General features: G+C 36.1%; 1 protein-coding gene across 1 annotated transcript in view; it reads left to right on the top strand.

Annotated features, from left to right (window-relative positions):
• Positions 1 to 15,761, top strand: part of fas (Fas cell surface death receptor) — a 26,092-nt gene extending 10,331 nt beyond the window's left edge. The window contains 5 exon segments of the mRNA XM_073827311.1: positions 13,140 to 13,254; positions 13,662 to 13,771; positions 13,943 to 14,070; positions 14,202 to 14,220; positions 14,356 to 15,761. Of these exon segments, the coding sequence (XP_073683412.1) occupies positions 13,140 to 13,254; positions 13,662 to 13,771; positions 13,943 to 14,070; positions 14,202 to 14,220; positions 14,356 to 14,660 (677 nt within the window). The 3' untranslated portion in view covers positions 14,661 to 15,761.
• Positions 15,762 to 16,280: the final 519 nt, after the last annotated feature.

Raw genomic sequence — 16,280 nt, 5'->3', positions numbered from 1 at the left:
AGTTTCGATTTCTTGTCACTGGCATTCGGAAGCGACTCGTAGGCGTAACTGTGGTCTACCAATCTGGCGGTTGACAAAACATGCTTGAAAAAGGATTTCAATAAGAAAGCGCAACTTTAATTTTATATTTCATCTGTTAAGTTCAGTTTTCCGTGTTTCAGCCGTTAACTGTAGGACTGGCAGGAGTCAGGCTCCGGCGCACGAGACGCAGCGCCTGTGAGCACGGGACTTACCAGCATGAGGGAAAAACTTGCTGCCTTTGTCCCACAGGTAAGATCTAAACACACGCAGTAGGCTATCGTTAGCGAGGTGGACTTCGTTTCTTATGTGTAGGTTTAAATTAAGCAGGGCTTTATATTTCTGGTTGTAGATCTCTCTTATTTCATGGCTACCTAAGAAATAAATATGGTACAGGCTATTGATTTGAGATCAGATGACTTAAATTACAGTTATTTCTATGGATCACTTAGATAACATATTTTAAAAATGTAATGTGATTTGAGATATGAAAGTAACATCAGTATGTTGGGTAAATAAACTAAAACGTTTAGCACCCAGTACCCAATTAGGATCAAGTATTTCAGACAACCATGTAGGCCTAATAATCTTAATTTAGAAGGAACCAAACAATGTTCTGGGGGGTATATACAAATGTGTGTATTTTTGTGTTACAGGTTTCCGGGTCGCTAATGACTGCACCGACGAAAATGAGTGTGAGATGTGTGGATATGACACCTATATGGATCACGCAAACAGTGATCACCAATGCCAGCCTTGTAAACACTGTGATTCCAATGGTAGGTCTTAACAGCTGAGCCCAGAGGTGGGTAGAGTACCCAAAATCTGTACTCAAGTAAAAGTACAAGTACTTATGGAAATATTTACTCAAGTAAGAGTAAAAGTAACAATCTTAATAGTTACTTGAGTAAGAGTAAAAAAGTATCCGATGGAAAAAGTAGCCTACTCAAGTAGCTAGTTACTAGTTACTTCTGATCTGATTGATATGAAGTGAAAACCCTGAATTTCAAACTGTTTGTTTCCACACACCTCTCCTTGAAAACATAGGCTGAAGTAAGGTGTTTATATATATATATATATATATATATATATATATATATATATATATACACACACACACACACACACACACACACAAACACACACACACATATATACAGGGCTCGCAAAATTTCAAAATTTCTGGTAGCCCTTCAGGCAGGTACTCTTCAGATTTTGGTAGCCTGAAAATTACTAGCCCAAATAAAAAAAGACCTTTTTTTTAATATAGAAAATCAGATAGGAGTCTAATCAAAAATGTTTTTAATACACAAATATAAACAAATATCAAGGAAGTAATTTTATTTCATTATATTTATTTCATTTAGTGTATCCGCAGAATTTTTAAATATTAATTTAAAGCAATTCATAACCCTTTTTAAGATCTGAAAAAGTAAAATAAACAGTAATGGGATTGGACAATGTAAAGTAGAATATTAAGCCATAAAATGGCATGATTTAAAATTCAGATACAGTTTCACACAAAAACAAAATATGTTACACTATGGCATTTCATCCTTTATAACATTAAAAGGGATAAATTGAGTTTATAATTTATTATATTTATTATATATTTATTATTTAAAACATAAATATTACTGTACTTGTTTAGATTTTTAGAGAAGGCACCTTAACTTTTTACATTTACAACTCTGTGTTTGCTCCATAAAAACATGGGTCGATAATTGCAATCATTTGACCGTAAACAGCTGAAAAAAATGTATTGGAAATGAAAAATTCATTTTTTGTCACGAGGGGGCGCTTTAGGAGCGCTGAAATATTACGGATTCCATAGCAACAGCTGTACACAAACCAGCATTAAGGGGCCATTCACATGTAGCGTCTTTTGTGCGCTCAAATTCGTTATTTCAAATGTAGGCGCGCGGCTTGCGGGCGCATAATGGAAGCGACGCATCGTTTTTTTCAGGCGCGTCCGCGCCGCATCGAGATAAAAACATCTCAACTTTTCAGAATGCCACAAGCGCACCGCAGGTCATGTGACATGAACCAACCAATCAGCTTCCTCACGTTTTTCCGTTACATTGAAACCTAGGTAGAAACATGGAGGAGCAGCTCACCATTGTGGTCCAGGGGTTTCCTGAACTTTATGATTTGTCAAGCCCCTATTATTTTGACGCTAATAGAAGAAACAATGCATGGAGATGCATAGGCTTGGAGCTAGAGTGCAGCTGATGGTTGCTTAGAAACGGCAGACACTTCCGGAGCGCAAGCGCCCGAGCGCTTTGTTGATAAGGAAGAAAGCGGGGCGCCTAGCGTTTTTAGGCGCGACATGTGAACGGCCTAGAGCCCTGCACTTGAGCCCGAGCCCGTCGGGGCCCGACTTTTTTTTGCCCCTAGGGCCGGGCTTCGGGCCAATTTTCACGTCATAACTTGCACACATATCGGGCTTCGGGCCTGTTTAGAAAACAAACTTAAAAAAAAAAAAGTTTAATGAGATTTCATGCGTGCGTCCCCGGAAGCGCCAGTGATGTCTCGCGCATAGCAGAGTATGAGCGGAGCGCGGAGTGGAGCGGTGTGATTTTGAATGGAGGAAGGAGCGGATTTTTTTAAAAGTCGGAGCGTCATGGTTTTCACTCTCTTCAAGAGCGCTCCACCACCGCTGTTTAGCTTGATAGAGATGGATCACTCAAATCAGAAATAATGTGATCTGTAGGTAAAATAACTGACGAAAACGTATTATTTTCATTACAAACTTTGCACTGGATAAAGCAGCAATACTCTTTTAATGCTGACAATTATTAGCTGTGGTCGGAACAAATATTGCACACACTGTTTGAACTTTCCTGTTATTTAATTTATTTTATTTTATGAACAGGACTGTTACATTTCAAACATACTTAATTTTTTTTTTTTGACGCGGAGCGGTGTTTCTGATATCAGTGAGCGAGGAGTGGAGCTGGATTATTAAATGCAAGGAGTGCGGGGGAAATTGTTGCCGCTCCACTGTGCTCACATACCGCATAGAGATTTTCAGCCACGTGGTAAAGTTGTGTTTTTGAAGTTTTCTATATTATTATTTATTCTTTATATTTGTTCAATATTCGTTTACTTTACCACTGCGACTTTGTATGTTCCGGTTTTGCGCAGCAGAGCTGCCTGCCCTGTTCGAAATGCCTTTGTTCTGAGATGGTGATAATCAGTACCGCCGCTCCCTATACGCAGAGTACGCAGTCTGCATAGGGCACCAAATCCCAGGGGGGCACCATCCCAGCTGCTCAAAAAAAATATTTTTATTATTTTATTATTTTTATTATTATTTATTTTAGTTTTTATATAGCCTTTTTTAATAATAAATTAATATTAATAATATACATATACAAATAAACAAAAATATAAACGTATAGGCTATATTGCATTTTCTGTGAACGCAGAGTAGGCTAGTAAGCACACGTGATGACGCGCAGCGACGCGCCTTAACCTCTGTTTACGGCTGCCTATTTGGCCAAAAATGATGATAATAATTGATGAACAATATGCCTGGTCCTGGAAAGAGACATCAACAGTCCGCCGCCGAGAAACGAAAGAAAAAAAAGCCCAAGATGAAGCCCGTGCATCACTTAGGTACGTTCATAATCCTGTGAAACTTTATTTTATTCTGTCAACGTTAATAGTGTTTTAATGTCGGTAATAATTTCACGACTAAGGCATCTTTCTTAATATGAATACAAGCAGATCTAAGTAAACAAAATGACTTAAAATGCATTATATTAAAACACAGAGGCAATTATGATTATTGATTAATAGTGACCATATGGTGACATTAAATAACAGTGTTAGAATACATAATCTAATACAAAAGTAACAGTTTACATTACAATTTTAATAGAAATGCCTGAAAAGGGCACCAAAGGCCTGGTAAATACAGTTGTTACACTTACATGATGATCGAATTCCTTGTTTAATATTGATCATTTCCTCAACAAAAATATATGGACATCATAACCCTTGTCTGCTTTATTGTCAAAACTGCCACATGTACAGTGCATGTACAGGTAAAAACACAGAATAAAAATATATTTACAAAAATACAGACAAATACAAATATTATATATTCTATAAAACACAATTTACAAGCATGGATATGATAGAAAGATAGATAAAAAGGCAGATAACCATGGTTTTTATCATAGTAAAACTGCTTAATTTCCTTTTTGTATGATTCTGAGATTATTAAATCAATCAGACAACTGTATTAATAAAATCATAGCCATTGGAGGTAACTCTTTTTTGTTGATAAAACTCTTGCTCTTGATCTTGCTATTTCGCTCTTTATTTACCTTTTTGACCAAAAATAACTTCCGTAATATTTGGGGGAGGGGGCACAAAAGTAAATTTCTGCTTAGGGCACCCATTTGGCCAGCAGCGGCCCTGGTGATAATAAACTTTAAATCTAACATTTTGCTATATTGATGTTTGTTTTATATCTGTGAATTGCATTGTAGACTAGTCAAGTGTTGATTTGATATATAGGTTAAATTGAGTAAACACACTGTGGACCACATACCGCTTGGATATCGATGTCACTTAAAAAACTAACTTACATTTAAAAAACAAACAAACAAAAAACTCCAAACTTTTCTCTAAATTGTTCTAATAAAAAACCGAAACGAAAAAACAAAACTTTCTATTAAATACGAAATCTGGTCTATTTTAATGGCTGTAACAGTATAAGCTGTTTGGCGGAAAAAAAGACGGGCTTCGGGTCGGACTCGGGCCAAAATTTTTTATAAGCTTTCGGAGACGGGCCGGGCTACAGCCTGTGCGTCTCGGGCCAGGGCCGGGCTAGGGCTTAGATTTAAGGCCCGTGCAGGGCTCTAGAACGGCCCCTAATAACGCAGTTTTATCAGGCATGAAATTAAAATTCCAACGACACGTTTCTGAGGACAGTAACGGAGGAACGCCATCAAATGTAGCGAAGTAAAAGTAAAGTTTTTTCACTATAAATGTACTTGAGTAAGAGTAAAAGTACCTATCTTTAAATATACTCTAAAAGTACTAGTTACCCCAAAAATTTACTCAAGTAAATGTAACGAAGTAAATGTAATTCGTTACTACCCACCTCTGGCTGAGCCTTAGTTAGTTGTCAGTTAAATTGTGCTTTTTTCAATAGAGTCTGGCTGGAGACATGCACTCTCAATCACCTGTGCTTCCACAAGTGATGTTTTTTTTTTTGCCACATTATGCATTTTATTGTATGGGAGAAAAATGCTTAACTTGTGCACAATGTGTTCATATTCTGCGGTTCTGTGGAAATGGCTTCTGTATGTTACAGTACTAAATTACTTTTGATCATTTAAACACCACAGCGTTTTGTCTCCATTGGTAATGTGCACAATTGCAAGAAATGACGTTGTAGCGTAGAGTGCAGGTGACATTGTAATTTTGTATCTTTTTTCATGTCATTACTATCTGGCTACTGTTGTTGTTTATGCAAAATCCACTTTTACATGGTGTTTGGACATAAATGTGTGTTGGCAGTGTGTGAACACAACTGCTTGTTTTTTAATTCCCATTACACCTATTTCAGGCATGCTGTTTTGATTCATACATCAGTGTGACATCACATTGTTTAGGCCCTGCCCACAGCCACTAACTGACAGTCCTGCCATAGTTTCCACCTTCAGCGTGTTGTGTTTGGTTGTATGCTGCTCTCCATTTTCTATGCACTTAAGCAGCTGTTGCGTTAACAATATCTCATAAGCAATCCTGATGTTCTGTGTTTGGATGAACATAAAGGTCTTAATTTTTGCCAATGCAGCCATATCACCCTGTAGCCCAAGATTGGTCGCCCACTGAAGCTAAGCAGGGCTGAGCCTGGTCAGTACCTGGATGGGAGACCTCCAGGGAAAACTAGGTTGCTGCTGGTCTGTGTGGGTCCTAGCACCCCAGTATAGTGACGGGGACACTATACTGCCAAAAAGCACCGTCCTTTGGATGAGACGTTAAACTGAGGTCCTGACTCTCTGTGGTCATTAAAAATCCCAGGATAAGCAAAAAGAATTCAATTTGTTCATAACACAACTGTTTCAGACCCAGAAGGACGTTTTATTATCATAAACATATCAATAAACAATAACCCGGTAACAATTGTCAATGTGTACGGCCCAAACTCAGATGACCCTACCTTTTTCCACTCTTTAGTTTCCTCAATTTCAAATTTCTCTAACTGTCCGGTAATTATAGGAGGCGATTTTAACACTGTAATTGAACCATCACTCGACAGATCCACAAATAATAAAAGAATCTGGCAATCAACTGGCACAATAATACAGTTCATGAAAGATTTTGGACTTGGTGATGGTTGGAGACTACAACACCCAACTGACAGAGAATACACATTTTACTCACCGGTTCATCATAGTTACTCACGCATAGATTTTTTCCTAACTAGTAATTCAATCATACCAAATATCTCTGAACACAAAATCCACCCCATCAGCATCAGTGACCATGCTCCGGTAACACTCATATGGAACCCAGCTAATTCACATAAACAAATCAGTAGATGGCGCTTTAACATATCTCTCCTCAAAGACCCAGAGTTTGACAGTTATCTTAAAAGAGAGTGGACATCCTTCCTAGAAATAAACGACTCTCCAAAGTTACCAGCTTCATTAATTTGGGAAACGGGCAAAGCAGTACTAAGAGGTAAAATCATATCATTCTCTGTGCATAAAACGAAAGTAGAAAAACAAGAAGAAATCAGATTAGAAAAGAAAATAAAAGAACTGGAAATTTTACATGCAAAAAACCCAACTGAAGAAATATATAATGAACTAAGAAAACAAAAATTCCGGCTAAATGAAATCATTAATAAAAGAACTCAATTTCTAATTCATAGACTCCGTCAAGAGACCTTCCATCATAGCAACAAATCCAGTAAATATTTGGCCAATCAAATCAAAAGAATAGAGAAAAAACAACAATTGCAACTATTAAAGACTCAGCAGGGAAGCCTACCAACTCTCCACAAGAAATAAATACAATATTTCGAAACTTCTATGCTAAACTTTATTCATCTGATAATAACACAAGACAAGAGGATATTAATTCATTTCTTAATAATATTGAACTCCCCAAACTTAACACAGAACAAATCAGTGCACTGGACAAACCAATCATAGAAAAAGAACTTCATATCGCCCTAAATCAAATGCCGAACAATAAAGCACCAGGACCCGACGGCTTCCCAGCTGAGTTTTATAAACACTTCTGGTCCATTTTATCCCCATTATTCATCAGAGCAATAACCAAAATTAAAGAGAACTCAAGATTACCAGTACACATGAACACAGCAACTATTTCACTCATCCCCAAACCTAATAAAGATCCAACCCTTCCGTCAAATTACCGTCCTATATCACTTATCAACGTAGACATCAAAATACTCAGCAAAGCTCTGGCACATAGAATTGAAAAAATTATCCCATTTATAATCCACCCAGATCAGACAGGTTTCATCAAAGGTAGGCATGCATCCAATAACACACGCAGACTATATGATTTAATCCATTATTCATCACTACAGCAGAAAGACACCCTCATAGTCACTTTAGATGCAGAAAAAGCTTTCGACAGAGTCAACTGGAACTTTCTTTTCACCACACTACAAAAATTTGGCTTTGGGGAGTCGTTTATTAACTGGATTAAGATTTTATACACAACACCTTCAGCCACAGTCAACACCAATGGACTAACATCACAAAGCTTCACACTGCACAGGGGGACTAGGCAGGGATGTCCACTCTCTCCATCTTTATTTACCATCTTCATTGAACCCTTAGCAGCAGCCATCCGCCAGAATCCACTCATCAAAGGAATTCACACACCCCAAACCCAACATAAGATTAGTTTATATGCCGATGATATCTTACTCTTTTTACAAAATCCTCAGTCATCTCTACAAGAAATAACTAAAACCATTGATTCATACTCTAAAATTTCCGATTATGCAATAAACTGGAATAAATCTTTAATCCTTCCACTACATCAATCTAAATGGATGGCAGCCCAGGTATCACCCATTCCTGTGTGCACAGGTCACATCACTTACTTAGGCGTTAGGGTTTCCTCCAGGCTGTCAGAGCTGAATGGACTCAATTTCACTCCTTTATTAAAAACAGTAGAAGATGACCTCAATCGCTGGCACAATTTACCAATCTCAATCCAGGGAAGAATATCAATAATCAAAATGACAGTACTCCCTAAAATAAACTACCTATTTTCAATGATCCCAACACAGCCTACTCTCAATTGGTTCAAATCTCTAGACTCCATCATCAACCGATTCTACTGGAAAAATAAACCACCAAGGATAAAATTAAGCACTTTACAAAAACCCAAATCTTTAGGAGGCTTAGAAGCACCACATTTTTACCATTACTCGCTAGCAAACCAACTCCAATACATATATAAATGGACTCACCCCACTCAGGCAGACACCATTTGGCTAGATATAGAACAATCACTTTGCAAAAACATACACATATCAGACATTCCATTTCTTAGTCAGTCCATTAAACATCACTCATGCTTCAAAGCCTTGACAATAGCTTCAGCTCTGACGGCCTGGTGGAAATATTATCAAATCACAAACTCCAATCTGGCTCCATCTAACTTCACCCCACTCTGGAATAACCCTGACTTCACAAGTAACAAAAAAATACTAAATTTTCATAAATGGGCAGATAAGGGTATCACACATATTAATCACATTTTTCAGTCAAACAAACTGGTTCCATTTTCCTACCTAGTCCAGAAGTACGGTATTGGGAGCAATCAATTCTTGACTTATTTGCAACTCAAATCAGCTGTCTTATCTAAAATCAATAACAGAACCATCAATCTTCACCTTCCTTCCGCAGTAGCAGATTTAGTTAATATATCGTCCCCCAAGAAATTACTTTCTAAATTATACAAAATGATAACCAATTCAAATAAAACCTTAAGTTTACCAATAACCAAATGGGAAAAAGACCTTTCTATTGCTCCTGATACCGACTTCTGGACTCAAATTTGTAATAATATTTATTCCATGACTAAAAACGCCAACCTTCAGCTCATACAGTACAAGACCCTTCATAGAACACACTACACTGGGGAAAGGCTGTTTAAAATGGGATTCACATCAGAAACTTGCGTGCACTGCTCACAAAATAGCCCGGACACATATATCCACGCCACATGGCACTGCCCACCCATTAAACAATTCTGGGAAGATGTCACTGAATCCCTATCCCACCTCCTGGGTTGTCACATCCCATTATCCCCTTCACTCTGTCTACTGGGCGATCTATCAACACTTAATCAGGAAATAACAAACAAAAGGATACTCCTCATAGCTCTAGCCATTGCCAAGAAAACTATCTTCTTGAACTGGAAATCCCGAAACACCATTCACATAACACACTGGAAAAATTTGCTTACAGAATACATCTCCCTAGAATATTTTTCATCTCCATATACATCAGAATCGCAACATCCAACATCAGACCTCAGTCAACTCTTACAAATCTGACACACTTATCTTTAAGTATTCACAAAATATTATTCATATTTATATAAGGTATTAGTAACATGAGTGTTTTCATTATTATTATTTTTATTATTATTAATATTATTATTATTATTATTATTATTATTGTTGTTGTTGTTGTTGTTGTTTTCATTTATTGTATCACTATATCAGAGAAACATTGAAAAGTAATAAATTGATGGGATGATGTTTTGTATGGACGGTAACAGTTTTCTGAAGATTACATCATTAAATATACATAATTAAAAATTTATAAATATAAATAAATTAAAACTGCACCCAACAAATACCACCCATGTTTTTAATGCACCACATATTGATTTTAATGCACCGCACTCTTCTTTTAATGCACCACTTGAATTCAAACTTACATACATCATATGATGTCTACAATGTTGCCTTGAATGGAGAGGAGGAAGGAGGGGAAAAAAAAACAAAAAAACATGCACACTGACACAGAAGCTCAGATAGGTGTGGTATGTGTTGGGTATGGTTCATTAGTATATTTTCCTGCATACATATATTTAGATAACTACTATTGTGATTATATCATCATTATTATTATCATCATTATTATTATTATTATTATTATTATTAATAGTAATAGTACTGTTGCCTTCATCACAAAACATCGTCACAAAATATCATTATAACTCAAACTTTACTATTGTTATTAATACTACTATTATTATTATTATTTATTTATTTATTTATTTATTTATTTATTTTTATTATTATTATTTATTATTATTATTATTATTTTATTATTATAATTATTGATATTACTGTTACCATCATCACAACATCATACTGTAATCACCATCCTTGGGATTATTGCTGTTATTATTATTATTATTATGATTACTGTTATTATTGATATTACTGTTACTGTCATCACAAAATATTAACCGTATCATCACTACCTTTGGTGTTATAGTTGTTACTCCGATTTATGGCCATTTCTATTATTTTTGAACATGCTAATACTACCTATACTGCTACTACTACTTATACATTATTATTATTCAGATTGTCTTGTTCTCATTTCTCATTTATTATCATTTTTGTTGTTTTTTGTTGTTGTTAGTATAGTTTTTTGTTTGTTTTTGTTTTTTGTTGGTATTGTTTCTGTTGTTGTTGTTTCTGTTTCTGCATTTACCATGTATGTTTTTGCACTCCAAAAAAAAAAAGAAAAAAAAAGAAAAAAAAAAAAAAAAAAGAACCAAGGCAAATTGTGGATGGATGAAAAAAAAAAAAAAAAAAAAAAAAAATCCCAGGATGTCTTTCGAAAAGAGTAGAGGTGTGACCTCGGCATCCTGGCCAAATTTGCCCATTGGCCTCTGACCACCATGGCCTTCGAATCATCCCCATATTTCATCTTCTCTCCACCAGTAAGCTGGTGTGTGGTGGGCGTTCTGGCGCACTATGGCTGCCGTCGCATCATCCAGGTGGATGCTGCACACTAGTGGTGGATGAGGAGATACCCCTGACACTGTAAAGCGCTTTGAGTGTCTAGAAAAGCGCTATATAAATGTAACAAATTATTATTATTATTATTAATTTTGCTCCCAACATCTGGGTCACTGACGACGCAGTGGATTACTTTTGATCTTGAAGGTAATGCGCCTCAAAATCGACCTAAATACGTTTATGTCTGCGCAAATCATTTCACTCCAGACAGCTTTGTGAATGTCATGTCATTATAGTGCTTAGCCAACATTTTAACCGTATTTGTGTGCGTAACTTATCAAAGTATTTTAATTGATCAGCACTGTGCTGGTGAGATTAGTTTGTGCTGCTTTGTCCGTTCGGTGGCACTAGCAAACACGTCCTCCCTGCGCTGTCCAGTCAGTCACACTTATTTGCATTTAAAGTGATACACACCAAAACAGCTCTTTTTTTAGACACACCCCGAAACATCACAGACACATTCTAGGGACACCCAAGACCAATATTACATCTTGTAAAAAGTGGCCTAATAGTTAAGGGCTGTCTCAATCATGAAAACCTTTCAGAACACTGGAACTTTTGTTCCCCGAAAAATTCCACAATGCACTGCAAAAACATCTATACTGGTACATCGATGCTCACTATGCTCCCTTACTGGAAATTAAGTAGAATATTGTCCCTTTAGTATGTGAATAAAGTTAATATTTTTATAATATAAGTAGGCTAAATGGTAGGTATCCTTATCAAAAAGAGACATGGGAGAGTACTATGCATTCTCAACATATTTATTTTGCAAAAAACCTAAAGATCTTACTTAACAGTGTACAACAAAACAAAAATTATTTTTTATTGAAATTTAATTTCTGCAATATTTAAAACCTTTAAATAACTGGGGGAAATCAACCCATGGCAACAGTTTAAAAGTAGACCAATTCTGTGGGGAAAAACGCTTACTTGGCAACCCTGCATCCAACACAAGCTGCTGGAGTTAATGTCATTGCACACATGAGTACGAAATTTTCGTCCGAGATTTTTGCACGTTAAAAAAATACAGGTTACGTTAATCGAGTTTACACACTGCCTCTGAAACTTTCGTCCGTCATAAAAAAATTCGGATCGTGTTTGATTTTCTGCATTTTCGCATGCATAATAAGCATTTTGATAAGGACGCAGAATATGAGAAAACTAAAAAAAAAAACGCATACGAAAATCGGACTCAGTGTACAATGACCTTTAGATTGATCACGGGTCAAAAGTAAATAGAGATGACAAAAATAGACTGGAGGATTTGCTGCAATCTTGTACTCACTGACAAATATCTATTATAAGATGTGCTGCTCCCTTTACACAGAGTGTGCGTTATCGCAAAATCGAAAGTAAAAGTAAACAGCGCGAGCACTCATTTAAAAGCGATTTCTATACCCTGCATATTGAAAGTGCAAAAATTATATACAATATTAGTTCGCCTCGCGCCCGCTCAATTTGTGATCCGCTGTGTAAATCCTTCGGCCGGCCGGCCGACCGTGAAAAGTCCCGGTCGTCCCGATTGCCACTCCGCCCCTGGTATAGGCTACAGGCCCGACCTTTCTTCATGATGTTTCACCAGTCGTTTAATGGCCACTCCCCTTTTACCCACCACCTGCAAAGCTGATACGAATATGTTTAACTTTTTTTATTTACAACAAGATATATAGTATTAGGACAGGTATTCAGACCACAACTGAACGTTTGAAGAAAATTTAATGCCTTATTATTTAGAATTAGCTATTATTGATGTAAATGCAGCCGTTCGAGGCACATAATTGATTTATTACGGTATTGACTGTATTAGAAAATCCATGTCATAGCGCAATGTCACACCGGTGCTGACTATGACACCGGTGTACCGCCCACCCCTAATTCTACATATCGTCAGAAATTAAGTAATCACCAGGAAGCTGATTGAGACGCACCCTAAAAGTGCATATGCATGTCTGCAGCCAGATCCTTCTCAAAGGATAGTATTGTGCTTCTTGAAGCCCAAATGGAAGCATAGGCAAATTTTAAAAAGTCTTATTTCTGATTATTTCTGCAATAGCTAACATGGACACAGAGAATAGATGTTCGCCGTATTCCAACACTGTCTGCAAGTGCAAGGAGAATCATTACTGTGACAAGGGTGACCGGTGCCAGGCCTGTTATCTCTGTGACACGTATGTAGTCAACCAAAGGTCCTTTTCTCTCTGGAAAGAATGACAGATATCATTCTTGATATGTTTTTAAAAAGTTAGTTTACAGTGTTTTTAAAGAGTATATGCAAAGGCAGACTCCGTTTGGGGGAATATTTAAAAGATCTTGACATAAGTTATCTTTTGTTTTTTCCCCTCTCTCAAAAAAGAAAAAAGAAAAGAAAAATAACAGCAGTGCTTTACATAACAATGTATATCAATAATAAATAACTGTAACCCTAGTGCAGTTGGCCTAAATATTTGCAATATTTTAAACTTTTTTTTTCCATCAAAGATCTGAACATTAGTTTAAGCATTTTTATACTATTATGTATTGGATTTTCAGGTTATTATTCTGTCTTCTCTCTGTTATCCTATTGTTTACTCAACAGGTGTGAAAAACATGGAGTGAATCATTCATGCACAGAAACCACCAACACTGTGTGCAAGAATGCACAGCAAGAGCCCAATAAGCCTGTTCATCCACAACCCCTAAACATAGGCAAGGGCTGCTTTATCACCGATTTAAGTACATGTTAAAATGCCTGTGTTCCAAGAGCACTTTTGTGTAAACACAGTACAAGCAATAACTGAAAAAAGTCCTCTATAAGCTTATGCAGTACAAATGCTAAGTACATTACAGATAATGGACTAATATGATTGCTTATTTCAGGGACCATTGCAGCTGTTTTGGTGACACTCATATTTCTGGCTGGTGTTGGTTTGGCAGTCTTTTGGCTATGGAGAGAAGGCAAGCTTTGTTTTGAGGATGGACAGAGAGGAGTTGTAATGGATCCTAAGGTAATTTCTCTTGTTCTAAGCTTTCATTGCACCCTTGTGGTGTCACAGTGGAACTGCATGTTATTATTTTTTTATTTCTATTTTAAAACTTTTGTGACTTATGAATTTGCTTGTTTTTTTTTCCTATTTAGGAATGTCTTCCCCTGAAAGGTATGTTTGCATGAAAATATTTGCCTTATTTTGTGCCCTATGGAAAGTTTCTAGAGAAAACAAAGACATTAGATCACAGTTTAAGTAATAGCAGGATAAGAAGCTTACACCAGTGCTGTCTTTTTTTTTGTGTAGATGTAAACCTGAGCCCTCACCTACCAGATATTGCTGATGTTCTGGGCTAGAAAACAATGAATAGTGTTGCCCAGCGCAGTGGTATGAGTAAAACTGAAATTGAGGTACATGAGCTTAACCACAGTCATGATGCGAAAGAACGGACCTTCGCACTTTTGGAGGCTTGGTTCCAGAGTCAGGGTTTACATGGAGCCTACCCAACACTCATCCAAACTCTTGATCGCATGAAGGAAAAAACAAAAGCAGATGAGATCCAGAAAATTGTTGAGAAAGAAGCTGAGCCATGGACTGAACCAGAGGTGTGAAGGGGTGTGGGGTGTATATTGTCTACGATAATATCGTAATTGTTGTTTAAACGGTACGTGATTTGACATTATCGAGTCTATAGCAAAAACCAAACAAAAAACACACCTGGAGAGTGCATACACTGAGAGATGTAGGTTGCACCACTGCGTTGCACCACTGCGCAAACGCTTTCACTGCATGATTTAGTCTATTAAAAACATTTAAAATTCCCCCAAAATTCAAGATAAAATTCAAGATTTTATATGTTTTTTATATTTATATTATGTGATATAGTTTTGTTACTGAATCAATCAGCCTTTAGAATGAAGGACTCAATGACTCACTCATGCAGTGATTTGCTGCCACCTACTGGAGGTTTTAGGTTTATATTTAAATATAATCAAATCATTTCGAATATAGGTATTGAACATTTTCTTTTAAAAACATTTTTCAAAACATTAATTATGCATTTGTAACTGCAGGTTAAATGCATTCATGGCCTGTATTAACTGTGTAAATGCATCTAAATGCTACTTCAGATGCAGATTGTGCCACCTCTGCGTTGCAAACACAAATTATGCTGATACTGATTTAATTTCATTGGTAACAGCCCTATAGTGTCTTATTATTTGAATTTATTGATTAAATGTAAGAACTTGAAACATAAGATGATGTATATGTTTGTTTTGTTAGTTTTTTTCATATAAATGAAAAGTAAAAAAAGTAGATTGATAGGAGATAGAATAGATAGAGCTCGTGTTGGAGGGTCAAGTTATTTTTTTTATATTAATTAAAAATAAAAAAGTAGATAGAAAAAGAATAGAGATTAGAGAGCTAGTTTTAAAGGGGTTAAGTTTTTGTTTATTATTATTCTTTTTTAATAAAAAAAGAAAAGAAAACAAGTAGCAGCTGTTGGTAGCTGCTCACAGAGGATTGATAGAACTGGCTGGATAGTATACCTCCACCCTGACTAATTTAATGTTATTTTTAATGACTTCTTATGATGTTATGCTGTTTTTCATAGGTAGGTTTTCATAATTAATTGTGTCTTTGTTTACAAAGCCACCTGTGAAACGATGAAAAGTGATGTTTTAAATAAATGCAGCCCTGTTTGCTGAGGACATTTGCTGTACAAAATAAAATTGTTTTGTAATAAATGTGGTCAAGGCTTTAAATTTAAATGTGGTCAAGCCTTTGAATAAAACGATTCCAGATTTGAAAATCAGGAATCTGAATATTGAGAAAATATTGATAAAAATCACATCTTAAATCTGTCTTAAGGTTTTGATATATTTACAGTAGGACATTTACAAAATTATCCACATGGAAAATTATCTTTATTTTACTTGTTATCCTAATGATTTTTGGCACAAAAGAAAAAATTAATTTTGACCCATACAATGTATTTTTGGCTACTTAGGATTACTTAAGGGTTACTTAAGGGTCACATGTAGTATAGGTGTGTTAAAAACATGTAAATATAAAAACATATCATAATGTGTTTTACTTCAATTAAAGGATATAATTGTGTGAAATTTGTTGCAAGAAAGATCAAAAGGATAAACGATGGAGATTTATTTTCACAGCCACCTTTGCGCATATTTACCAAGGGTGCCAATATTAGTCGAGGACACTGTATC

This window comes from Garra rufa, chromosome 21 (genome assembly GCF_049309525.1).
Source record: "Garra rufa chromosome 21, GarRuf1.0, whole genome shotgun sequence".
NCBI lineage: Eukaryota > Metazoa > Chordata > Actinopteri > Cypriniformes > Cyprinidae > Garra > Garra rufa.
Note: the sequence above shows the minus strand (reverse complement) of the source record. Positions and strands in the feature narration are given on the sequence as shown.